The 26,896-nt window shown below is 40.2% G+C and overlaps 1 protein-coding gene across 1 annotated transcript in view; it reads left to right on the top strand.

Moving 5' to 3' along the window:
- The first annotated feature begins 1,077 nt into the window (after positions 1-1,077).
- The window catches only part of LOC136829984 (zinc finger protein 28-like), a 33,186-nt gene continuing 7,367 nt past the window's right edge, over positions 1,078-26,896 (top strand). The window contains exons 1-2 of the mRNA XM_067089164.1: positions 1,078-2,355; positions 15,617-16,889. Of these exons, the coding sequence (XP_066945265.1) occupies positions 15,677-16,889 (1,213 nt within the window). The 5' untranslated portion in view covers positions 1,078-2,355; positions 15,617-15,676. The remainder of the gene's footprint in view (positions 2,356-15,616; positions 16,890-26,896) is intronic.

Below are 26,896 nucleotides of genomic sequence, written 5' to 3'. Positions count from 1 at the left end.
TTTGAACCATTATTGCATTTTGGACTTGAAAATATCATGTTCATAAGTACTGATGTGTGTTTTTAATATTTCTAATGTTCTTATAGTAAGAGAATGCCCTTACCAACCACACCTCCCCATAGGTGGTTAGTGCCAGTGCACTTCACGTGATGCAACCTCTTTCATTTCTTTTACTGTACCTTTGTTTATATTCTCTTTCTTTCATCTGACTTTCCACCCTCCCTAAGAATTGTTTCACAGTGCAACTGCCAGGTTTTTGTCCTGTTAAACCTTTCGAACCCTCTTACTGTCAATTTCCCTCTCAGCCCTGAATAAGCTCATAGGTCCCAGTGCCTGGCCTTGCTTAAATTCTAAATTCCTATTCCATTCCAACCACACCTGACCTAAAGTAACCTGGATACCAATTCCTCACCCACGTGCCTGATAATAGTTTGAAAACATGCCATGAAATGATCTTAATCTGAATGAGAACGGTGTGATTAATGTTTTGTATTTTACTCGGTTTGTGTGTTCACCCTCTCAAAAACTCCACTTCCCCACAGTGGTTACCGAATTTCTGGATATAAGGGTGGGGTCCATTGTCTCTAAAAATGTTTGCATACTAATGTAAGAATATCAGAAAAGTTCAAAGCACACTGAAACGGGTAAATTTTCAAGTCCAAAATACAATAATGGGTTAAAGTAAAATAATAACGATTTTTTTTTGTGTTCGTAGTTTTTCACATTATTCTGGAGGTTTTGTTACGATCAAACTGAAATCAATATGCATAGGCTACTGTTTATTCTGGCTTTCCATAGAAATGACGGTCCTGAATAAGGCATTAAAGAGGTAATTTTTTCCATTTGTGTAGTGCTTATATATTATACATACATACATTATATGTGTGTGTGTGTGTGTGTGTAATTTCCACATAAATACTATGTAAGTCATATACAGTAATAATATATAGTGATTTTTAAAAATTTTGTAATTTTCATGCTTGGTGAATGAAAAATATTTTTAATAGTTATGCCTTTAAACCTCAAAGTCTATCGTTTTCTATTGTTCTGTTTCATCCGTCTCAAAGAAAACTCAGCATTTGAGTGGGGAACTCGTGATGACTGCTGTTGTGTAGTGTTTGTCCTAGAATGATGTGAAAAACATTAGATGTATTCATGACTGCGAAATGACTTTAATGATCCGTATGGGCCAATAGTCATAAAAGATAGTAAAACTGAAAGACTGCCACCGTGCCCCTCTAGTTCAGTAACTACCAGTTTACGTGCAGTGTGGGTGCCGTGTTTAGTACCAGGCTCTCGGGGATGAATGCAAAAGCATAAACAAAACGGAAAATATAGAAAAACCTACACAAAAGACATAAATATAAACAAAACCCCAAAGAAAACAGTAGCCTAAATATCCCGGTCGGGGTCTGGTAGGAACCTTGCCTCAGTAGTAGCCTTCAGTTTTTCCTAAAAGATTATTCAAATCATATGTAGACAATTTATTTTAGGAAAAAAAAATTTCCCCCACTTGAAGATATATTCAATAACATCAATAGTAAACGTTAATATCCCATAAGACAAATGGTGTAGCCTAAAATGGCATTGAATAGGTGAAAAATTACTAATATTTAATTACACCATAACAAGTATGCTAACTATCAAGGTGAAATTTAGTAAAGGAGTACAAATGAAATTTTATTAACACACGCGTATAAGCGCACAATTTAAGTGAAAGAGAACTGTATCAGAAATTCCTCGTGATTACCTCTAGTTTTGACAACCAGGATAATTCTTGACTTTCTTTCTGTGTCTAATATGTCTATCTGTTTATTTGGAGAGGGGGGGAAACAGGTAATTGGGATTTAAATCTGTAGTCGTTATGGCGTGTCCGTTACGCGATTCAGTTTCTTAGACTCATACTTCTAGTTCTTTGTCAGTGTTCATTTAAACTGGAGTTGTCCGTCTCCCTTCATGGAAGTTAATTCGAAAGACATTTCGCCACGTCCAAGTCTCGGTCTTTTATCGTAGTTACATTTTGTTTGTTCCTTGCACTTTTCTGTAGATACATATCGACATTAATTACCATGTACCCGCACTATTTAGTAACCGCAATAACCTACTCCAATGCAACCTATTTTAACATATCCTGGTCAAATCTGCTGTCTATTCAAAAAAAAAACATTAACCGAGAAACATTACAGAACATAACTTTTGTTTATCTTTCAAGCTTCCGCGGGTTAAGTGTCAATTGTTACGGAGGCAAATACCCTTACGCCTCCTTCTCCACTCGTCGTTAATATTAAACGCACATCAAGTCTGGATTAAGCAAACGTGGGACCATAACTGGAAAAAAAGCGATCAGTTTAGTAGGTGAGTCATTAACGACGAAGGCAAACTTTAATTCTAGTTCTTTATTATCGACGATAACTGCAGCCTAGCGTAACCTTATTTCTAATTGGTAGGCGTAGTGGCTGACGTAACCTTTGGCGGTAGAGTGTAGGCTACGGTAAACTGACTAACCACATAAGTAACCAATTAGGCTAGCCTAGTAGCTAGTTAGCTAATCAAGAGCCTACCTAGAGTAGGCGGTAAAATTTTACAAGTTGCCAATAAGACTCCAGCCAGCCATTTTTGCACGAAAAACCATTTTGGGTTTTTCATGCAAAAATGACTATGAAATAATAGGGCACTAAAAGAACCTTAAAATACCAATATAACTTCACCAACGGGCGTTGAGTGGTTACAATTTTGCCGTATTAGCTATGGAGGGGAGGGGTATTCTTACCTTATAAGTTGTAAATTTTCTAATTTTTTTATTTGTCATTTGCGAATAGTGTTTATGGGGTTCAAATTAATGAGAATGAAGAGCTCTTTTCAAAAATGTAAGTTACAATTTCATAGTGTGTATTGGCAACTTGTAAAATAATACCGAGTAGGCTACACAGGTTTCTCAATGGTCACAGGTGGGTTGAATGTTGGCTAGCACTAAGCAGTTCCTCTGCATGGGGTGTTACTTTGGTAATTGATTTTTCCCGTAGTATTTTGGTTGCTTGTCAGGAATATACCTTTATTTGTTGCTGTTGGTTGTAATTAACCTTAGAAGTTGTCCGGTGGTCGACTTGGAATGCTATCGCACAATGACAGTGTTATAGGGGGGTAAAACTACAGGGTAACTCTGCGTGGACTACCATGTTGTTTTAGAATGGTTCCGTGCTTGCACAAGTCATTAGGGAGCCATATGTTCAATAAGGGATTGGCTAAGGAAACCTATTATAAAAGGAACTATACTAACCAAACATACACCCTAGCCCAATCTAACCTAGCATGCTCTGCCCCCCCCAGACCCCCCAGTGAAGGAAACTCACTTTTTACCAAAACCTCCGCAGTAACACTGCGCATGTGTGGTGGCATTCCAGGATGGGCAGCATACAAAAATACATCAGTTCGTATGTTATTTACAGATTAATTACAGTCAACCATAAAAAAATAATGGTAAATTATTAATAGGCAACCAAAATACTGTAGAAAAAATCAGTTAAAAAGTTAATACCCAATGCAGAGCAACTGTTTAGTTCTACCTTATAGGGGAGCTTTTGGTAAAAAGTGGAGTTTCCTTCACCGGGAGTCCTGGTGGCGGAGCCCCCATCTAAGTAGCACTGCCTGCTAGGTTAGGTCAGGTTAGGGTACATTAGGTTAGTATAGTTCCTTTGTTCCAATGCGATATACAATCCCTCGGTCCTTTACATTAGGAATTACTTTCAGCGTAGGCTGGAAACGGCCGTTAAACTCTTGAGCAAGGTGGTTAGGCAGTAACTACTGCCAGGTAGGCGGGAATACCCGCCTGCCCGGATGTAAACATACCAGTTTGCTTTCGGCCATCATGCGTTGCAGACGTGGTTTCAGATCTCCTTTCCTGACTGTTGTTAAGCTCTTATTGTCCCAGTGGGATCTTAATGTATTTTTGTGCATATATTACGTATGTTTGATATTTATTACAAACTCACGATTTGTGATAACCTTGCATAGCCATCGTTCCCCTGCATTGTGTCTTGGGTTGACGGCCAAGGACGTATTTAAAGGAGCGTAACCGAGTGGTAATGCTTCTCTCCAGTAGCCCTTTATTAAGATACTGAAGGCGTTCCCCTGTACAATCAGAAATATTAGATTGGGACGTAATATCTTCGCTCCCTACATTGATCGGGACGTAAGAGTTCGCTTCCCTTCTTGGGCTTCTGCCCTCCATGTACAAGGGCATGACTAATTCCTTCCTACATGTGCTGAGTGTTGTTTTCGCATCTTTACTGCTCTCCCGTGCTCGACCCGGGGGCACTAGCAGTAGATGCCTTTCTCTGGGACTGGAAGGGTCTGGACCTGTATGCCTTTCCCCCATTCAAGATTCTGGGGGAAGTCATCAGGAAGTTTGTAGCCTCAGAAGGGGCGAGAATGACATTAATCGCCCCCTTTTGGCCTTCAGCGGAGTGGTTCACAGAGATCATGACACTCTTAGTGGATTTTCCAAGAACGCTTCCCATGAGAATAGATCTTCTCAAACAACCCCACTTCGAGAGGTACCACAAAAACCTCCCCGCTCTGAGTCTGACTGCATTCAGACTATCGAGAAGTTGCTCAGAGCGAGGGGTTTTTCTAGACCAGTGGCTAAGGCGATCGCCAACGCCAGGAGAACCTCTTCCAGTGCAGTGTACCAGTCGAAGTGGGTCATTTTTAGGAAGTGGTGCAAACTTAAGGAAATTTCCTCTACCACAACCTCTGTGTCCCAGATAGCAGACTTTCTTTTTTATTTGAGGAAGGAATTAAAGCTGGCAGTGCCTACCATCAAAGGCTACAGAAGCATGCTGTCAGCGGTCTTTAGGCATAGAGGCCTTGACTTATCGGACAACAAAGACCTTCATGATCTCCTAAGGTCTTTTGAGACGTCTAAGGTAGCCGTCCCTAAGTTACCTTCGTGGAATTTAGACGTGGTTCTGAAATTCCTTATGTCCAAAAGATTTGAACCTTTACATTCTGCTTCCTTCAAGGATGTAACCAAGAAAACTATTTTCCTAACTGCTCTGGCGACGGCGAAGAGAGTTAGTGAACTTCAGGCGATCAGCAAGATTATAGGTTTTAGAGGCCTTGATGCGGTCTGCTCTCTGAGCCCTATGTTTCTTGCAAAGAATGAAAACCCGTCTTCCCCTTGGCCCAGGTTCTTCGAAATTAAGGGCTTGACGGACATCACTGGACAAGAACCGGAGAGAACCCTGTGCCCTGTCAGGGCTCTGAAGTTTTATTTACAGAGGACCCAGAATTGTAGAGGTCCTTCTAACAATCTTTGGTGCTCAGTTAAGAGGCCTGATATACCTCTTTCTAAGAATGCCCTGGCGTTCTTTTTAAGAAGCACCATCATTGATGCCCATTCCAGTGTTCAAGACGAGGATTTGAAACCTTTGAAAGTCAAGGCTCACGAAGTGAGAGTCATTGCTACCTCAGTGGCTTTCCAGAAAAACCTGTCTCTCAATGACATTCTGGGTGCCACTTTTTGGCGAAGCAATTCTGTCTTCACTTCTCATTATCTTATGGAAGTAAAGACGTCCTACGAGAATTGCTGTGCGCTAGGGCCTTACGTTTCCGCAAATGCGATCTTGGGGGCAGAAAGCGACTCTCATCCTCTCCTTTAATTTTGGTTAGGTGTGTTTTTAAATATTTTAGTGGTGTTGTTTTTTATGGTTGTTGGGTCTCCACCGGTGGTGGTCGTCCCAGTCCTTAGTTTATGTTATGAATTTATGACGTAACTAGGCTTGGTCAGGTGGTTGTTTCGTTTGTCGCTTGCTCTCACAGTAAGGTCATATGGTCTAGTCACATTGTGGTCTCGCCCCCGTTGACAGATCATCTAGATTTCACCAGCTTTATAGGTCCCTACCTAGCTGGAGTCTCTAGCAAAGCAAGAGCAGACTTGGGTGACAGTAATCACGAAGTCAGCAATGCTAACAGGTATGAACCAACCAAGGCGTCAATCGCCTACATATGTTTGTTTCCTAGATCCTATTCTGTCTCTTCCCACCTCCAATGGTGGATTCAGCTATATATATATCTGTCAGGTAAGTGTCATGAACAAAATGATATTTTTATAATAAAATAAAGTTTGTTCATACTTACCTGGCAGATAGATATAATCATAGTACCCACCCTCCTCCCCTCAGGAGACAGTAGTTCTAGATTCTAGAAAATCTGAATAGAAAATGGGAATGGTTCCTGATACCCGCCTCCCAGCGGCGGGAATGGGTACTAACCACCTGGCCCAACTGCGTGTGCCGTAAGTTTTTGAATTTCTGTCGGTCCCTTTGGAGAATACAGCTATATATATATCTGCCAGGTAAGTATGAACAAACTTTATTTTATTATAAAAATATCATTTTAAATGAAATTAAAGTTACTGTAGTTTCATTTAAAAGTTAACTAATACATTATCTTTAACAAAAGAAATAAATAGTTGATGTAAAAATATAGGAGAGTGTGAAGATTATATCCTATTTCTCTCTCTCCCCATTCCACCAATCTATTTTTAGAAGTCTTCTCAACCTTGTTTTTAAAAACTTCTTTATTCAGTCTCTTTCTCTTTGTTCTGAAATGCTCTATGTCTATGTTTTAGAATGGTGCATTTACAGTTTGTAGGATGGTACAGGTAAAATTAGATTAATTTAAAATTATCTATTGTACAGGTAAAGATATACAGAGAAACAGTAATACATAGGTTGCGCTAACTATGAACGAGATAGAGAGAGATAACAGTTGTCCTTACTTGAGAGAGTGAAATGTTTTATGAATTATTAAGGACAGAAAGAGAGAGAGAGAGAGAGAGAGAATGCGTAAGAAACTTTTGACCCGCTAATCAGCAACACTCCCCTTTCTTGTCATGTAAAATCGGCATGTCTGATGGCTTGGCCTTTGAGCTTCTTACAAAAGAGGAGGGAAAGATATTTGTTTGTTTAAAATACGTATCACATACGAATTTTGTAATTACAGTTATATTATTGTTATTATTATTATTGTTGTTGTTGTTGTTGTTGTTATTTAATCTTATTAACCCTTAAACGCCGAGCCTCTATTTACAAAAACACCTCCTGTATGCCGGCGGCGTTCGGTGAGTTAGCGCAAAGTGGAAAAAAGTTTTTCAAAAAATCACAGCGCTTAGTTTTTAAGATTAAGAGTTCATTTTGGCTCCTTTTTGTCATTGCCTGAAGTTTAGTATGCAACCATCAGAAATGAAAAAATATCATTATCATATATAAATATTGAAATATATGACAGCGCAAAAAAAATTTTTCATATATAATTTTATACAAATCGCGCTGTGAGCAAAACGGTTAAAGCTAACGGGTTATTTTGTTTTACTTTGTATTGTACACTAAATTGCAATGATTTTGGTATATAACAAATTGTAAAACGATCAAAGCAACACAGAGAAAATATTATCACAAAATGATGCATGAATTCGTAACACGCGGACGTAAAAAAATGTTTTTTTTTCAAAAATTCACCATAAATCGAAATATTGTGCTAGAGACTTCTCGTTTGTTGAAAAATGAAGCTAATTGATTGAATATTACTAGACTGTTAAGTGTTTTAGCTTACAATTGCAGTTTTCGACCATTTTGGTCGAGTTAAAGTTGACCGAAAGTCGAATTTTTTCTATTTATCGTGATTTATATGAAAATATTTCAAAACTGATAAAAGCTACAACCATGAGCTATTTTCTGTTGTATTCTACATGAAATTGCGCACATTTTCATATATAAAAGTTTTTGTAACGACTAATGTAAAACGATGCAAACATTACGACAATTTGACGAAAGAATTTCTGAGATGTTCGGCCGAGTTACCGTGCGGACGTAAGGAAAATGTTTTTTTTTTTTAAATTCACCATAAATCGAAATATTGTGCTAGAGACTTCCAATTTATTACAAAATGAAGGTAAATGATTGAATATTACTAGAATGTAAGAGTTTTAGCTTACAATTGCATTTTTTTACCATTTCAGTCGAGTTAAAGTTGACCGAAGGTTGAAATTTTGGCAGTTATCGTGATTTATGTAAAAATATTTCAAAACTGATAAAAGCTACAACCATGAGCTATTTTCTGTTGTATTCTACATGAAATTGCACACATTTTTATATATAAAAGTTTATGTAACGACTAATGTAAAATGATGCAAACATTACGACAACGTGATGAAAGAATTTCTGGGATGTTCGCCGAGTTACATGCGGCAGACGTAAGGAAAAAGTTTTTTTTTTCAGAAATTCACCATAAATCGAAATATTGTGCTAGAGGCTTCCAGTTTGTTGCAAAATGAAGGTACATGATTGAATATTACTATAATGTAAGAGTTTTAGCTTATAATTGCGTTATTTGACCATTATGGTTGAGTTAAAGTTGACTGAAGGTTGAAATTTTGGCAGTTATCGTGATTTATATGAAAATATTTCAAAACTGATAAAAGCTACAACCATTAGTTATTTTCTGTTGCATTCTACATGAAACTGCGCACATTTCCATATATAAAACTTTATGTAACGACTAATATAAAATGGTGCAAACATTACGACAACGTGACGAAAGAATTTCTGGCGTGGACGTAAGAAAAAAGTTTTTTAAAAAATTCACCATAAATCGAAATATTGTGCTAGAGACTTCCAATTGGTTGCAAAATGAAGGTAAATGATTGAATATTATTAGAATGTAAGAGTTTTAGCTTACAAATGCGTTTTTTTACCATTTCGGTCGAGTCAAAGTTGACCGAAGGTTGAAATTTTGGCAGTTATCGTGGTTTATATGAAAATATTTCCAAACTGATAAAAGCTACAACCATGGGTTGTATTTTGCTGTATTTTACATGAAATTGCGCACATTTTCATATATAAAACTTTATGTAACGGCTAATATAGAACAGTGCAAAAATCACAACAAAATGATGAAAGAATTTTTGAAATTTTCGGCCGAGTTACAGCGTCGTAAGAAAAAGTTTTCAAAAATTCACCATAAATCGAAATATTGTGCTAGAGACTTCCAATTTGTTGCAAAATGAAGGTACATGATTGAATATTACTAGAATGTAAGAGTTTTAGCTTACAATTGCGTTTTCGACCATTTCGGTCGAGCCAAAGTTGACCGAAGGTTGAAATTTTTTGTAGTCGACGTACGGTACATCCACTTGACACCCAACAGACAATTTTAGTCGACGTATGATAGGTCCAGTAGGCGTTTAAGGGTTAATATTTGAAAATTAGTACTTATTATTAGGTAAAAATTTTATTCATACAAAACAAATAAACATACAGGTACCATAAAGATTCTCTCATCTCGGTAAAAGAGAGAAATTATTGCTTTTATTATTTAGTGTTATTTAATTTACATATAAAAGCTTGAAAACTTATAAATTACATAAAAAATTAAACATAAACACTTTTGCAGGGTTTCTCAGTACAGTATTCGCAAATGTTCACGTGTCTGAAAAACTCAATGTATGACAATTAGGTTCCAATGAAAAGTTTGCATGTCTGTGAATTCGCACAACTCGAATCGTGCAAGTTCGGGGTATTACTGTATTGTTGAATTTGTCATTTTTATATAAGCTACTTACCAAGTAATTACATAGCTATTAGTTTTTGTTAACCAGCAGCTAGAATTTTGAAATTCGCGGTAGCGCTACTTTTGTTTTGTCTAGGCGAGTGACCCTGCCCACATTTGGGTAAGAGAGGAACCAGTTTAGTAAACGAGCTCCATATGTTTCTGATGGCTGTGGTCACAGTGATTGGCAATAGCTGTTGTTTGGAATTTTTCTTCTCTGTTGATCTTGGATCATTGGTGAAGTATTCACTTTCTGGTAGCCTTTTCGGCACAATTAGTTAGTGCCAGGTTCTCTGAAGAATTGTATTACTGATTTTTAGAATTATTTGGATTTTCTTTGACTCGACTTGTCAGTCTGTCCGACTTGGGCTCTCAGAGTGTTAGGTATTGCATTAATGGCTGCAATACAAGACTGACTAAAGCCTGTTATGACCCTCATACTCTCTGTACTTCTTGCAGGGGTCAAATATATTCCCCTGATTTGACCTGTAATGAAAGTGTCTCTTGGGATCCTAAAATGTGGAAGGTCTTAAATAGTCATTTGACAAAATTAGACAGGGATAAAAAGAAAAGCAGTGGTTAGAGCTAGTAGTAAGAAGACTTTAGCTAGTCAGGTGTCAGCAAAATCTTTGTCTGATAATTCTGATTCTTTATCCTTTGTTCCACCTGATCCCATGTCTCAATCTGTACCAATTACTCCACTTACTTCTGATCCCGACCTCATTACCAGCCTTGAGTTGAGAATTAACCTTAAGTTTGGTTTACTCGTTGACACGATGGAGAAAACTGGTGCTTCTGTTAAAGTCCTAATGGACAAAGTGAATGTGAAAGGTGATAGTGAACTGTTAGTGGAAGAGGTGGCTGTCTGTCCTGCCGATTCTCCTAGGCCAAGGTCCCTGACAAACTCCCCTAAACCTGGGAGGAACCAAACTGGCAGCCCAAAGGAGGTCGGTGGGGTCTGCCCAAGGCAGTTGCCCCCTCAGTCATGCCTGTTGCCGATTCCCAGGTTACGACAGAGCACCACTGGAAAGGTGTCTCTATGGAAGTGGATTGTCTTTCATCTAGTATTTCCAGCAGTGACCCCAGTCCTAGGCGCCAATGGTAAGGGTAATCTTGTCCTCTGAAGAGACGTGCCCCAGGTGCTTCTCAACCTTCTGCAGTTCCTATAAAGAAGGTTAAAGAGTTTTTCCAGAACATCCTTCATGTAGCTTCTGGGACAGTCCGGAACATTTCTCCCCGGATCAACCAGTGTTAGTGGGACAAGTTCAGCCTTCTAAGCATGCTACTTCTTGGAAGCGCTCTTCTGCATCGAGAATTTCGTCTTCTTCTAGGCGCCCATCTTTTGCTTCGGAGGACTTGCGAAGACAGATAGTGATGCCGGAACACTCTCCAGCGCCCATGGGCCCAACTCCTGTTTGTGTAGTGCCTGTACAATCTGCTTTACCTGAATCTTCGTTGGCAGAGAAGTCGTATTTGGCGCCAAGGCGCCCAGTGGCGCCAGAGCTTCCTTCTCCAGTGGATCATGGTGCTTCTTCTGATGTGGCTCTCTCTGAGCGCCCTTCTTCTTTTGTGCGACCATCATCTCTTGAGCGCCCCAAGCTCCCATCGGCTCCTGAATTCCCATTGGCTCCCAAGTGCCCATTGCAACATGACGCTTCTTTGGCACCCAAGGCTAATTCCGCTTCTGAGTGCCCGATTTCATTCGTTTCTTTGGCAGCACCCGTGTCTTCTTCAGTTCTACCTGCTCCTGCTCTGAGAGTTGCACCCTCTGTTTGGATCCTTCTGTTCAGTCAATTCAGTGCAAATTGGATAATATCCTGGGCTTAATTCAGAAAGCCCCATCCCCCCCCAGCCTGTTGCGGATCTGTCGCCAATCTCTTCGGAAGATGAGGAAGAAGCGGACCCTGTTACCCCTCCGTTGACGTATGCCTCATTACTCAGTTTTCTGCTGGTGTCTTTTCCTGATTACTTCTCTCCTGCAGCTCCAGCTTCTCCAGCTTCGACGTACATGATGGATAATCAGACGACCTCTTGAAGACTTCCTAAAATGGTACTGTCCTCTTCAGCTAAGAAAGCTCTCTGTGAGGTGGAGAACGGCTCTCAAGCAAGAGGGAGCAGGGAAGAGCCTCTTTTTGTTGTCCTCCGTCAAGGTTGTCGCAGAGAAGATATCTTTCGTATGCGACTGGAGAGGCTCCATCCATGGGAGAGCCTTCCTCCTCCCAGGGGGACTTCTCCGGTTTAGTTGACTCCTCCAGACAGTCGGCTTTCAGTTCAGCCTAGATTTTGTTCTCGTTCTCGGAATTGGATCACCTGATCAAGCACTTATTCAAAGTCTTGGAAACTTTTCTTCGGATTTTTTAGGAGTCATCTCTTGCCTAGATAAGGGTATTAGAGACGGCTCATTTGAATTATCCTCCCTTTTTTTAATGGGTATCCTCAAGAAAAGGGAGCTTTGATATTCATACACCATGAAGGGAGTTACTCCCTCCCAGAAGTCTGCACTCCTCTTCTTGCCTTTGGACAAGAAGCCCCTTTTCCCTCAAATGACTGTGCTACAGATTGCAGCTGATCTGCAACAAAAGTCTATGCAGGACCTCCTCACACAATCAACGAGACAGCCTAGAGAGTCTCTGACCTTCAACTCTCGGACAGTTTCTCCTGTTCAACCCCAGCCCTTTCAGGGTAAAGGCAAACAAAGAAGCTTCCCCAGTCCTCGTGGAAACGCCCGTTTCACCCCAAGAGCAATCAAGAAGTCCTCCAACAAGCCACCCACTCGTAAGTGAGGATCTAGTCCTCCGCACACCTGTGGGGGCAAGGCTCTTCCACTTTTGGGAGCTTTGGGAAGCAAGAAGAGCAGAGAGTTGGGTTGTTCAAGTACTAAGAGAAGGCTATTCAATCCCATTTCTGAAGAAACCCCCCTTAAGCAACAAGCCTGTTTTATCGACAACCTACTCGTCAAACTCCAAGAAGTTTTCACTCCTCTCCCAAGAAGTGTTAGCACTCCTAGAAAAAGAAGCAGTTGAACTAGTCAAGGACACCTCCTCTCCGGGGTTCTACAATCAACTGTTTGTAGTCCCCAAAGCCTCGGGGGGCTGGAGGGCAGTTCTGGATGTAGGTGGCCTGAACTTGCACATACAGAAAACAAAATTCAAGATGGAGACATCCCAGTCTGTCTTTGCATCCATTCGTCTGGAAGATTGGATGATCTCGATAGACATGAAAGACGCCAACTTCCATGTCCCAATTCATCGGACTCGAGAAAGTTTTTAAGGTTTGTGTTCCAGCAGAAAGTGTACCAGTTCAGAGCCCTTTGCTTCAGTCTGTTGACAGCCCCACAGGTATTCACGCGTGTTCTCGCCCCATTGGCAAAGTGGTTACATCTGATGGGAGTCAACGTTTCATTGTATCTCGACGATTGGCTTATTCGCTCCCAGTCGAAGGAAAAATGTGCGGAGGACCTTCACAAGACCCTTCTTCTCACCCAGGATTTGGGCCTACTGTTAAATTTCCATAAATCTCAACTGATGCCTTCTCAGGAGATAGTTTATTTGGGGACGAGGATAAACTCTTGGAGTTTTTGGGTTTTCCCTCCCCCCAAAGGATAAACTCCTGCCTTCAGAAGATAAACAGATTTCTTGCTCTTCAGTCCTGTTCTGCGAACAGTTGGATGAGCCTGTTGGGGTCTCCCTCATCCATGGAGCAGTTCGTGTCCCTAGGAAGGCTTCATATGAGAAACTTGCAGTTCTTCCTGAAAGTCAACTGGAGCAGGATTCGTTTTTCCAATAATGAAGGAAATAAAAGAAGATCTTGCTTGGTGGAATTCAAGAGACAAGCTCTCTCAAGGGGAGTCGCTTCTCCCTCAGAACCCCGACCTAGTGTTTTATTCAGACGCGTCAGACCTAGGTTGGGGAGCCGTCCTGGGAGACAAAAGAAGTTTCAAGCCTGTGGACTTCAGAACAGATGAAGTGGTACATCAGCGTGAAGGAATTGACGGCAATTCAATGGGGATTGCAAGCGTTTGCATCAGAGGTGTCCAGGAAGACAGTGTCCATCCACTCGGACAACACCACGGCTCTATCTTATATAAGAAAACAAGGGGGAACTCATTCTTTCTCCCTTTGCCAAGCAGCAAGAGCCCTTCTCATTTGGGCAGTTCAGAATCGAACCCAGATCCTGACCAGATTCATTCAGGGGAAATGCAGCGTTTTAGCAGACGAACTCAGCCGTCGAAAACAAGTTCTCCCCATGGAGTGGACTCCAGATCCTCTCATTTGCATAGAGTTGTGGAAGCTGTGAGGAAGACCGATTCTAGATCTGTTTGCGACCACCAAGAATCATCGTCTCCCCCTGTATTGTTCGCCAGTGCCAGATCCACAAGCTTGGGCGACAGACGCGATGCTTTTAGATTGGTCAAACATGGATCTTTATGCCTTTCCCCCATTCAGGAAGGTAAGAGAAGTATTAAACAAGTTCTGGAATCATTGGAATGTAAAGATGACGTTAGTAACCCCATTCTGGCCAGCCCGAGAATGGTTCCTGGACTTGCTGGAACTTCTCATGGATTTTCCGAGGCTATTGCCTCAAAAACCCAGTCTACTCAGACAACCACATTTCAGAGGGCTCCATTAAGGACTGTCCACTCAGGCTCTGGATTTTAGCCAGACTGTTTTTCCAATGGTGGCATTAGGAATATACTGATTGACAGATATGTCCATCTCAATGGTACAGTGATCAAAAGTGGCTTTATATTCACAGACCTTGGACTTGGACAGTAGCTGGAACATCTGTGAATATGAGGTCTAATCTATTGCCAGAAATGCGGGTGGGTTCCTCAATTAGCCGAACAAAATCAGAGAATGTGCAGAACTCCAGAGCAGACCAGCCATGTTAATCTGTGGAATTTGCATTTAGCCACTCACTTTGCTTTGTATTACAGTCACCACAAATAACAAATAAAGCTTTAGAATCCTGTGACTGAGCCATACTAATCCTTTCCAAGAGACAGTCATCGATACAGTATTTGGATTCCGGTAAACAGCAAATATGTATACCTTGTAGAACTTACTGAAAATTTTAAAACAAAGAACTTCATGGCAACTACTCTTCAAATTTTTCGTGTTTAGTGTATACAGCCATATCTTGCACATGTGGGATGTTACGACGATAAAGGAAGTCAGGGCCATCAAACCCTGGTATTAAGAACTCACCCTTTGACTTGTTACTACTTACAAGAGACTCTGATAAAAACATCAAATCATAGTAATGGGCACAACTCTGGAGATCAAGGAAATTTGACCTTAAGCCCTGAATATTTGAGTTAAGTACTCTGCAATTTTTCTTACTGTAATGAGTAACAGGCCCAAGGTTCGGCTCAATGTCTCCCAAAAGAATTACATTTAACAACATAAAATCAGCATCGAAACTAATAAATAGACTCATAACAACAGTAACATTGTAGAAATCTACAGAACAATAAACAACAATGCCATCAACAACAACAGTATTTACATTATTTACAAAAATTGTATTGAAAGTGTGAATAAACATGTCCACATGTCATTGAAAAAAGCACTGGAAGCAACTGGTCGACAAGGTGGGGCTGGCACATCTTGTAAGGCAAATGAAATCTGCCAGGTTTGCCACAACTAGGGGAGGACAGTCAGGATGGATTTATAAATAAAATGCTTATTAGGAATAGATTAGGTGAAGATGAAGGCACTTTCCCGATGTTAAATTTTAGGGGCAATTATGAGATTTATTGTCAGTAAAATTGCAGAATACTGTACTGCTGCAGCCTGTATATGTTTTAATGTTCATGTCTTTTCTTCTATTTTTTATGATATTTTATTTTTATGTTTTTAAATTTTTCACCAGTACTTGCTGAGCTAGAGGGCTTTGGTACTGGTATGCAATTTTACAATATTGTCACTGTTTGAAGATAGTGTACATTACAGTGCAGTGTGGTGTGTTCAGTATGTTTTATCCTGTTTATTTCTTATTCTTACAGGAAAATAATGCAGGTGGCAGGAGATGAATTAGGCCAGCAACATTAATCAAGATAGCCAGGATGTCTGAACTTCACAACACTCCAAAAGCTGATGTCATGGCATCTGGAGCCAAGATCCCAGTGTCTGCCATTCCAGGTATTGGACAACAAAACGAAGCTTCAAATATACCAATTCTCATGAATGTTGATGATATGTATGAAGAAAATTTATCAGATACTGAAGAATGTTTTGTTTTAGTTGACGATCGTAGTGTTCGTGTTATGTCTGGTGGCTCAAGCGTTCAGCAACTGTTGTCCAGCCAAGAACCTTCCATCGGTGTTGGTGCTGAAAAGACAGTTCAGGTGATGCAGATGGATGGGAGCAAAGCCTTAGAGTTAATGAGTAACAAGAACAGGGAGACAATTGAAGTGGTGCAAATGAACGATGCCAGAACAGTTGAGGTTCTTCCTATGGAAGATGGAAAAACAGTTGAAGTTGTGCAAATGGATGCGGGTGATAAGACTCTTGAAGTTATGCATGTTGATGCTGTGAAGCATTCAGAAGTAATTCATGTCGATGGCAGCAGCAGCATTGAACTACTTAGTGTTGGGGCTTCTTTAAAAGGTCCTTCCTTAACAAGTGCTTCTCCAACAGTATATCAGAAGAATAAAGAGAAATATATCCTTTCAAGTCATGGATGTGAAACATCAACCACTTCCTTTCCTGGGAAGAGACAAACTATATCTGAAAGTGTTCCAAGCTCTGCAGCCTTAAGCCTTAGTTCCCTGACTCATGTAAACTCTTCTTTCGTTCTGACTGCTCCCAAAAATAGCCTGCTCTCTGGACATCAGTTTTCCCATATGCCAAGCATAACTACATTAGTTTCTAGTAGGCAGTCGCAAGTTTTGGAGAATGATCTAGAAAGCATCACTCAGGTTACTCCAAGTATTATTTTGTCAAACAAAAGTAAAGGCATGGCAAGCAATGTGGATGGATTAGATAATACTATTATAATATCATGGCCTACGGTCTCTTCCAAAGTGGATAATTCTGTTGAAACTCAGACTGAACCATATTTTGCAAGTGGACCCAGTTTGAACTTATTTCTTTGCACTTTCCATCAAGATGGGAGTGCTGAAACTCAGTGTGATATGCCAATACAAAGAAGTGTTAGTGTTTCAACTAGTGGGGGAGGTGGAAGCTTTGTAACCAAAATTTTGAACAACTCTGGAGGAGGTGGTGGCATCCAAGGTGTAAAGGTGGAAAAAAAGGAAGCAGAATCTGAACACTCAGGTATGTAAACAGTTGTTATTTTCTAATGCGTTGATAATTCATGATTATCTGGCTTTTTGCAGTGTCACCTTTATGGAAATTTCCACTAGGCTTTATTTTTTATTTCATGAGGCTTCTTCATGTATAAGTATCAATAGGGTTCTCTTGATGGAATGAATGGAGTTTGAATGTTAGTGTATATAATCAGAGGACTTGCAGCAGAGGTGTTTGTAGCTTGACTCTGTTTTGTGGAATTTATCTACATTACTGTATTTGATTATTAAGGAAATGACAAGACTTTTAGTCAGATTTAAATTTGATAAAGACAGTATGCCATAGTTAGTACAGCTATGATATTTTGCAGGAGCCACCTTATAACACAGTTATGCACTGAATGTTCATACATCTGACAACTTTTATTATACTTAAGCCTCTGGCCAGCATGCATGAGAGGATTGATTTCAGATTTCCTTCCTGGCATGCTAGTGTATTACTAGTGTTTTATGCTTATAAGCATATACCCAGAGTAAAATTTTAAGGGAAAAATGAAATGAATAATTTAACCTTCCATCATGTGTGTGTGGTGAGTTCGAGTGGTAACCCCACCCACCCTCTGGGCAGATCGTATACTTTTTCTTTGTATGTTGTTGAATGAAGACATATCAGTTATTGCTGTGGTCATGGAGCTTGACTGTGGTTGCAACGTATTATTATCAAATCCTTTTGGGGTTTTGTGGTTTGGTTATTTTATTTTATATGTCAGGGGCACTAGAACATTTTAAAGCATTATTTCTCACTTGTGTCTTTATAGAAGTTTGCTCATATGAAATCTTTAGGTTTTGCATTATTAGTAATCATTTCAGTTGTTTATACAGTACAATATTTTAACTCCTGGTTTTTACAGTTCAGACTTTGAGTTTTTATTTTAAGCAAACAGGTGTTACTGAAAATGCAATATTTTTGTGTGTTCTGTCCCATTTTTTGTTATTCTTGGAATTTTCCCCTTGGTAATCCTTCAGAAGGAAAGATGCCTGTTTTGCTCTCTTTCAAGGAGAAATGCAACAGGAAAAGGTTCTTGTAATGAGTGTTTATGATTGATTCCTTGGGGAGCGAAATATCTCTCTCCCCATTTGTCAGTTTTGCAGTTCTTTTCTCTCACCTCTGTAGTTTAGTGATTTCTGACGTAACCTGTGTTCTTTCTCAGGCACTCCCTTGGTACCTGTACTGTGTGTTAAAGTGTTCAGATATTAGAGAATTGCTTCTTTGTGCTTCTTGTATGGCAGTTGGGATAGTGATGGTTTGCATTATGTTCATAAACCCTTCTGTGTTTTAAGTAGGTAATAATGAATGAAATGAATGAAAAAGGTATTTGCTGAAAACTCAAGAAGCTGGGAACAAATTTGTGCATTCCTGCAGACTTGAAGAGAGGTGAAAACCTGCCAGACCTCACTGTGCTGAACTCCAGTCTTTTGGCAAGATTCAGATTTATTCTTCTTTTGCAGAAAGTTTGTCTAAGGAATTTTTGTTGACAAACAAAGTAAGTATAAGTTGTAGGGTTGCTGTTGGACAATTCTTATTTACAGCTCTGGTTTGCATTGCAGACCTTTATCACATTTTGCCTAACTACTCTGTGTATTCCCCCATTCTCATATCTGGTGGTGTGTTCTGTCGTCTTTTTTTTTTTTTTTTTTTTTTTGCTCTTCATCAGTTACCCCAAGTTTACCTTCTTAATTATGGTTTTGTTCATTATTCAACCAAGACAAACAGTATTAAGAAAACACAGGTTACTGAAAAGACTCACTGAGATAGAGATGATAGTGAAGACTATGGCAGGGCTATCAGAAGAACTGAGAGGAGTGTAGGCTAGGTCCACCGATCTCGCTTCCTCTGTGACTGCGGATGCAGACACGGGACAGGGAGACAGATTCAGCGCTGTGAATTGGCAGCAAGGGAAGGCCTTCGGGGCTCAGATGCAATTGCGAAGAATTGGCAACCGTCGGAGTCGAAGGTGCTGAAGACAGTACCTCCGACTCCTTAGTCTCCTTACGCTTGTATATAGTCCTCTGAGAATACCTATCCTACTGCTCGGGGGACCAAAGCCTACACCCATCGCAAGGTTCATCAACAGTACAATCAGGGGGGTCCTTGCTCCCTTTCCTACATTTTAAGCAAAGGGAGTGAGGGTCCGAGTCCGCACTACAGCGGAAGGTGCCACATTTCTTATCCTTACCAGGACATACCCGGCGCACAGGCTTATCAAAATCATGGGTTTGTAATAGTTCATCCATAATTACAAACATGCACAGCTATACTGAAGTAACAAAGAAAAAACAGGAACAAACACACCGTGGAAAAGGTGAAGCTTTAGCATCCAGGAAGGTCCGAGCAGAGAGCAGGAAAACACGTCCGCATCAGATGAGGCAGGCCGGAAAGTAAAATGAATGCGTGACGCCGGGAGGGTGGTAGCGTGGGTTCCCCACTGCCACCACCCAACTACCTGGCCAGTAGTTATACCACCACACTGCCTTGTTAAGTCTTTAGCAGCCAGTTCAGCTTCGCCGAAAGTAACCCCCACATAAGTAAAGGACCAAGGGTTTGTATGTTAGGAAAAATGCATTTTACTTTTAAAAAATGCAATTTTTTAAGAGAAGTGTAATCAGATTTTCCTATTTTACCAAATTTTGGGCGTAAAGGTTACCGTAAGATTGGGAGAGTTTGGATGGTTTTTCATATTTTTCTTATACGTAACTCTTGTTTTTTTATCTAGAGCAGATGTTAAGTATTGTATATATAGCTGGCCCATGAGACTTTCAAATGATAACACACAAAAATTTGTAAGCAATTTCATTATGAGAATAATACATTATTTGGGGTCTGAATTCAACTTTAATTTTGGGCGAGTTCGGACACATACAGGGAGAGTTCAGACAGTCATTAAAATATGCTGTAGATGGATCATCTATGCCTCTGCTTTTTTTCCAGACAGCTATTGTGAATTTGGACTCTTAAAGTTTTAAAAAAAGATTCTCTGCAATTTGGTGCTGATTTGGACCAAATTGCCGTAACGTTCGAGATATTACTGACATGAGAAAATATATTTCTTCCTTTGTGGATACTTTATTTAACATGACAATTAGATCAGCAAAAAATGGCTCAAAAATGAAAGTAATATAATACTAGACTATCAGACTTGTTCCTTATTTCTTTGGCAAAACAAATTAACTAAATCTCCATTTAGTATAACTAATAAACACCTTGACACTATTCTAATGCTTAATGACAAGAAATGGTTTCATTATCATAGACAATACTGAAAGAAAATAAAAGAAAACACTAAAAATAAAATAAAGGCATTTTGCTTATTAAAGGTCACCAGAATATGACAAGTAAATTAGAAATAAAAAAATAAATCTTTTGGAGACAAATTCCTAGATATAAAAAAACAATTCTCTTTGGAAAGACAAATTCCTGAATGCTTAGCTACCAGCCATTGAAATACACTACCTACAGTACTAATACAAAAAAAAAAAAAATAATAAGGGCATCTTGCTTATCACAGACAATTTTCATTGTAAAAAAAAAAAAAAAAAAAACTAAAGAAAGACATATTCCTGAGTGCTAGTATACATTATTTTGGCCAGTTATTGACATCTACATCAAATATCATTCATTCTCTATTATCTAATTTGGTTTCATTTACATGCATCACAATATCTCTCTCTTCAAAAACCTGACTATGAGATTCGGCATCACCTCAGTAATTACCGTCATATAGTAATGCTTCTTGCATTTGCTACACACCTGAACTACCACCCACTCGTGTAGTTTAGGATTCTGGCTTTCTTCATTTCCTGTGGTTTCTCTTGCTGCTGAAAATTCATTATTATTATTTTCACTGTTTTTGTTTTTATTTTATCTCCACTCCGTCCTTTGGCCTCTGTTCCTTCAAAGTCCTCCTGAGAAATGTCTCCCTCATCTTCTCATATCACATCAGTATCTGCTTCATCTTCTAGTATCACATCTGTATCTGCTTCATATTCATGCATTATTTCAATGTCTCCTCCATCAGTTCTTATTGCAGTCAATTCTCTCTCATCCATCTTGTGTGTCATCCCATCTTGTTTTGCAGTTGATCCCAGGGTTAATGGAACTGGTTTTCTCTGCTGTATACCAGTGTTCAACTTTTTATTTTTGTTATGTTTGAGTATTATAGGTTCAGGTTCAAGGCTCGAATCATTCAAAATAACATCATCAATATTGCCACTATCACCACTGTCACTTGAGATGCTATGCCGACAGTCTTTTACGTGTCACACTTTTTCCAGGGGAACTGACAACTTTTTTTTACCACGAGCAGGTGTTGAAGTAGAAGGATGCATCAAGAGCAGAACATACTGGTACCACCTCTGAGTTAGCACTAGTACTGGCACCACTTGCCTCACTGGTGTTGGGTTCAGCTTGAGGGGGCCTTTGCAGTGGAGTTGCATGACCTGCTGAGTCTTCATGCTCATTAGCTGTACCCGCACTAGTACTGATAGCACTTATCCTGTCTACTTCTGGGAGGCGAGACAGTACCTCTTCCGCACTCAAGGGATATATCCCACATTTTTGGAACCCACTTTGTATATTTTTTGCTTGGTTTTTCTGAAGTTTCTCTATGAGTTTAGCCAGTTGCCTAGGGAATTCGGTCTTAGGGAGGGCAGAACATTTCCTACCTAGTGCAGTTGCTTTGAATTCATTTAATTGTGATTGCCAGTTTGTCTTCATAGGTCCAAATACTGACACATCCAAGGGTTGAGTGAGGTGTGTCGAAGTTGGAGGGAGAAGAACAAATGAAATATTGTAATCCTCACAAGCACTCACCACAGCCAGTCTCACATGACTGGCAAGATTGTCACTTATGATAACTTTTTACCTTCTTTTGATCTTGCATAAGGGAGGATTACTTTGAAAAACCAATCCTCAAACGTTGTACTGTCAAACCACCCACTATCAGTATGATTATATCTTGTATTGGAAGGTCTGCCGTCAGTCCATGAGTCATAGAGGTGCTTTGCTTTGTAAACTACATATGGAGGAAGCATTTTTCCAGATGCTGTACAAGCAAACATTAGTGACACTGAAGACTTTCTTGAATTCATTATCCTTTCAGGATATTTGCATCCTCTACGAACAATAACCTTTTTCCTTCCAGGGTCATCTGACAGATTTGTTTCATCATAATTGATGATGTCATCAGAAGGTATATTTTCAATGGTTGCCTCCAAATGTCTAAAGTATGAATGAATGATACTGGGAGTGACCTTTACTTTTGCTCTGGTCACTTTAATGTTCTGGCTCATGCGCTGCGACAGATCATTTTTGTGACGCTTCAAAAATGAACATGCCCAATCACAACCAGGGAAATTATTCATTAATCTTTTAATGGTAACACCACGCCTGTCTAGATACATCTTGATTAGCACACGCAACTCAAACGTGTCTAAAGGGAAGCCCCACTGTGAAAGAGTAAGTAAACGGTCTACTATGATGGCTTCTTCTTCATTTGTTAATATAGTTTGTCCTCCAGATTTCTTTGTGTTTTCTTGTGACAGCATCATGATGATTGGCTCACTTGCTCCCAGTCAAAGGAAAAATGTACAGAGGACCTTCACAAGACCCTTCTTCTTGCCCAGGATTTGGGCCTCATGATAAACTTCCCAAAGTCTCAGCTGACTCTTTCTCAAGAGATAGCTTATTTTGGGGTGAGGATAATCTCACAGATTTTTCAGGTATTCCCCCCTCCAAAGGATAGATCGAGCCTTTAGAAGGTAGACATATTTCCGCCCTTCATTCCTGTTCTGTGAACAGCTGGACGAGCCTGTTGGGGACCCTCTCGTCCATGGACAGTTTGTGTCCCTGGGAAGGCTGCACATGAGAAACTTACAGTTCTTTCTGAAAATCAACTGCAACAGAAACAAATACCCGGATTCTTTCATTTTTCCAATGTTGAAGGAAATAAAAGAGGACCTTGTTTGGTGGAATTCAAGAGACAAGCTCTCTCAAGGAAAGTCGCTCCTTCCTCTGAACCCCAACGTAGTGTTTTATTCAGAATGCAACAGACCTAGGTTGGGGAGCCCTCCTGGGAGACAAGGAAGTCTCAGGCCTTTGGACTTCAGAACAGAGGAAATGACACATCAGTGTGAAAGAATTGATGGCAATTCACTGGGGATTGCAAGCGTTTGCATTGGAGGTGTCCGGGAAGACAGTGACCATCCACTTGGGCAACACCATGGCACTGTCTTGTGTCAAAAATCAAGGGGGAACTCATTCGTTTACCCTTGGCCAAGCAGCAAGACCCTTGCTCATTTGGGTGGATCAGAATCAAACCCAGATCTTAACCAGGTTTATTCAGGGGAAATTCACCGTGTTAGCGGACAAACTCAGCCTCTGAAAGCAAGTTCTCCCCACAGAATGGACTCTGGACCCCCTTGTTTGCCTAGAGTTGTGGAAACTTTGGGGAAGGCCAGTTCTAGAGCTGTTTGCAACCCAAAGAACCATTGTCTCCCTCTGTATTGTTCGCCAATGCCAGATCTGTAAGCATGGGTGACAGACGCAATGCTTTTAGATTGGTTGAACAAGGACCTTTATGCCTTTCCCCCATTCAATATGGTGAGAGAAGTAATAAACAAGTTCTGAAATCACTGGAATGTAAAAGTGACTAGTAGCCCCTTTCTGGCCAGCACAGGAATGGTTCCCGGACTTGCTGGAACTTCTCACAGATTTCCGAGGCAGTTGCCTCAAAAACCCAAACTACTCAAACAACCACATTTCAGGCAGTTTCATCAAAGACTATCCACACTGGTTCTGACCGCTTTCAGACTGTCTACAGATTGGTATGAGTGAAAGGATTTTCAAAGGCAGTTGCAGACGTTATTGCTTGGTGTAGACGACATTGCTCAAGCAAAGTTTATCAGGCCAAGTCTTCCGTGACTAGTACAGGAGACACAACATCTCATCTTCTAAGACATCTGTAGTGGAGGTAGGTGATTTCCTGCTGTATTTAAAGTCATCCAGGAGTCTGTCTGCCTCAACCATTAAAGGATACAGGGCAATGTTGAGCTCTGTATTTAGACATAGGGGCTTAGATCTCTCCGCTAATAAAGATCTTTCTGATCTCATCAAGTCGTTTGACATGACCAAACAGAAAGAAGATAAGCTAGTAGCTTGGAATCTAGACATGGTTCTTAAGTGGCTGTCACAACCATGTTTTGAACCCTTACAATCTATCTCTTTGAGGGACCTAACTAGGAAGACTCTGTTCCTAGTAGCATTAGCTACTGCCAAGCAGGTAAGTGAGCTACATGCTTTTGATAAAAAGATTGGATTCTCTCAGGGTAATGCAGTTTTCTCTTACCCTAGGATTCTTAGCTAAAAATGAGACCCCTTCCAGTACCTGGCCTCGCTCATTCATTATTAAAAGTTTAGCAGATATTCTAGGTTTGGAGGACGTATAAAGAACTCTTCCCTGTAAGGGCATTGAAATACTATTTACTGAGAACGGAAAAGATCCATGGGTCTTCGAGCAACCTTTGCGCTCAGTAAAGAATCCTTCTGGCCCTCTTTCAAAAAATGCCTTGGCATTTTTTATGAAGGCTCTTATTCTAGAGGTGCACTCTCAGATTGAGGAGGATGTGTTGCCAGTAGTGAAAGTTAAAGCGCATGAAGTGAGGATGGTAGCCATGTCCCTGCTTTTAGACATAATTTGTCTATCACCTCAATTATACAAACAACGTTTTGGAAATGCAAATCGATGTTTGCATCTCATTATTTGTGTGAAATTGAAAATTGCAGTACCTTGGGGGTCCTATTTCAGTTGCTGGTATGGTGTTGGGAGGAGTGTAGGAAGTCTTCTTTCATCCTTCATATTTTCTCGCCTTGATTCATGGTATCGAGTTGTAAGGGAGCCTGGGGTACTTTGTATATGGAGTGCTCACCAGGTTTTGTCTATTAATGATTGGGTAATGGTGCTTTTAACGTTTGGCAATAGGCGATTGTATTTTTATTCTCGGGTTTTGTTTTTTGGTACTGTGCCCAGGGCAGGGGCAACTTTGTCAATTCTGTGTGTAACAAAGAATCCTGCCAATATAGTAGGTGACTCCTGGCTACACTGCCACGCCACTATGTGTTGAGATGAGCGCCCTCCAGAGGCAGTAATTTCCTGTAGCAGCTCTCTCAACAGGTAAGGAACCAACAAGCATTTTTAGTGGACCGGGTAACTACAAAAAAACAGGGGAAAACTGCAAATGGTGATACAAGCATGAAACTTGGCTCAACTATTCTTCTTGTCCCTTGGTCTCATTATCAACCTCTGGCCACACAAAATTTTGCCATTTTCCAAGATGACTGACAGGTTTTCAAAATGGCGTCCTGTGGATATTTGAATATTGGTATTTAATTGATTAATCACATTCAAATCCCTAAGTCACTCCCAGTTTATATTAAAATATTATAAACAAGCCTTCATATATGTAGATACATCATTTCTCTGCATAGAAATATCCAAGATGGCTGTCACTATATCAAAAATGTCTGCCAAAATGCCAAAAATTGGTACTTGAGCTCATATATGAGGCTAAAGGTCAGGTAATACATGGATTTGGGGTAACTTCAGCCTGATCAGTTCATTTTTTGTAGATTAGTAACAACTAATCCTCAGTTAATTAATTTTCATCCTCATTTAGAAAAAAATGGGTAATAAGCTTAATGTAAAAGTGTAATAGTGTAGTGTCAGTGTACTACCAGGGCACACTGGTTGACAATATAGCTGTGAAACTCAGCATGGGGTTCAGTGCTAGCTAACGGCATGGAGGTGCCAGCGGGGAGAGCCGAGCCAAGGAAGATGGTGCTTTAGTCTTCTAGATGGTGTACAGATCACATGGGAATTAAATAGCATTGGATGAATGATCAGGCTAGGGGTAGGATTATGACATATCTGAGCCTAGTTGTATCCCATATCTGAAAGTGCATATATGTTATATAGGTGGTAAAAGGATAAACCCTCGGCCTATAGAACAAAAGCAATGGCAGGACAGTCTTGGAAGTCAACGTCTTTCCTAAAGGGAGACAATACGACGAACTGGAAGCTTTGTTGCTTGTGCCAAGAGGACACACGTGAAAGACTAGTTGATGCATCTGGTGCTGGCTATGTTACCCTTGCTACAAACATTCCTGAATTCTATAAGTTAAATGCAATGCCTATACCATTTCATCCCAAAAGGCTTGATGGTGATTGAATTCTGCAGACCTTTAAAAATAACAAAGCAACATATCATGAATCATGTATGCTGAAGTTCAAAACAACAAAACTAGAAAGGAAAAGGAAGTCATTGTGTAAGACAAAAGAAGGTGATGATGCCCCATCAGCAAAATTCACACATAGTAGCCAGAAGGCAGATGAAGAAGATGCAGAAGAATTTAAGACTGAGAAAGAAGGAATATGCTTTATTTGTGACCCACCAGCGCCAATCAAAGATTTACGATTGGCCACAACATTGCCTTTACATGAAAAGCTGCAACGATGTGCCACCAACCTACTAGATGAGAAACTTCTGGCCAAGCTTGGTGCTGGAGATATTGTTTCTCAGGACCATATGTATCACCCATCTTGTCTGACAGGTGTGTACAACAGGGAAAGGGCGTGGCTAAATTCCCAGAAAATTGGAGATGATTATGTCAGTACAGACAAGAGGCATGTGCCCATGCTTTTGCTGAGCTTGAGATGTACATAAGAGACAAGCAGTTGACTACAGATGGGTGCTGCTATTTTACAATGGTAGAACTTTATGATTTGTACAAACAAAGACTGGAACAGCTAAATGTTGATGCTTCCTTTGTGCACCAAACACGGTTGAAAGAACAGATACTTGCCGGCATCCCAGAACTGGAGGACTTTAAAAAGGGAAGAGAAATTTGGTTTGCCTACAAAAGGAAAATGGGAGAAGTCCTAGCCACGGCATGTGACTACAGTGATGCACTAATCGTGGCCA

Source organism: Macrobrachium rosenbergii, chromosome 4 (assembly GCF_040412425.1).
Source record: "Macrobrachium rosenbergii isolate ZJJX-2024 chromosome 4, ASM4041242v1, whole genome shotgun sequence".
In the NCBI taxonomy this organism is placed as follows: domain Eukaryota; kingdom Metazoa; phylum Arthropoda; class Malacostraca; order Decapoda; family Palaemonidae; genus Macrobrachium; species Macrobrachium rosenbergii.
Note: the sequence above shows the minus strand (reverse complement) of the source record. Positions and strands in the feature narration are given on the sequence as shown.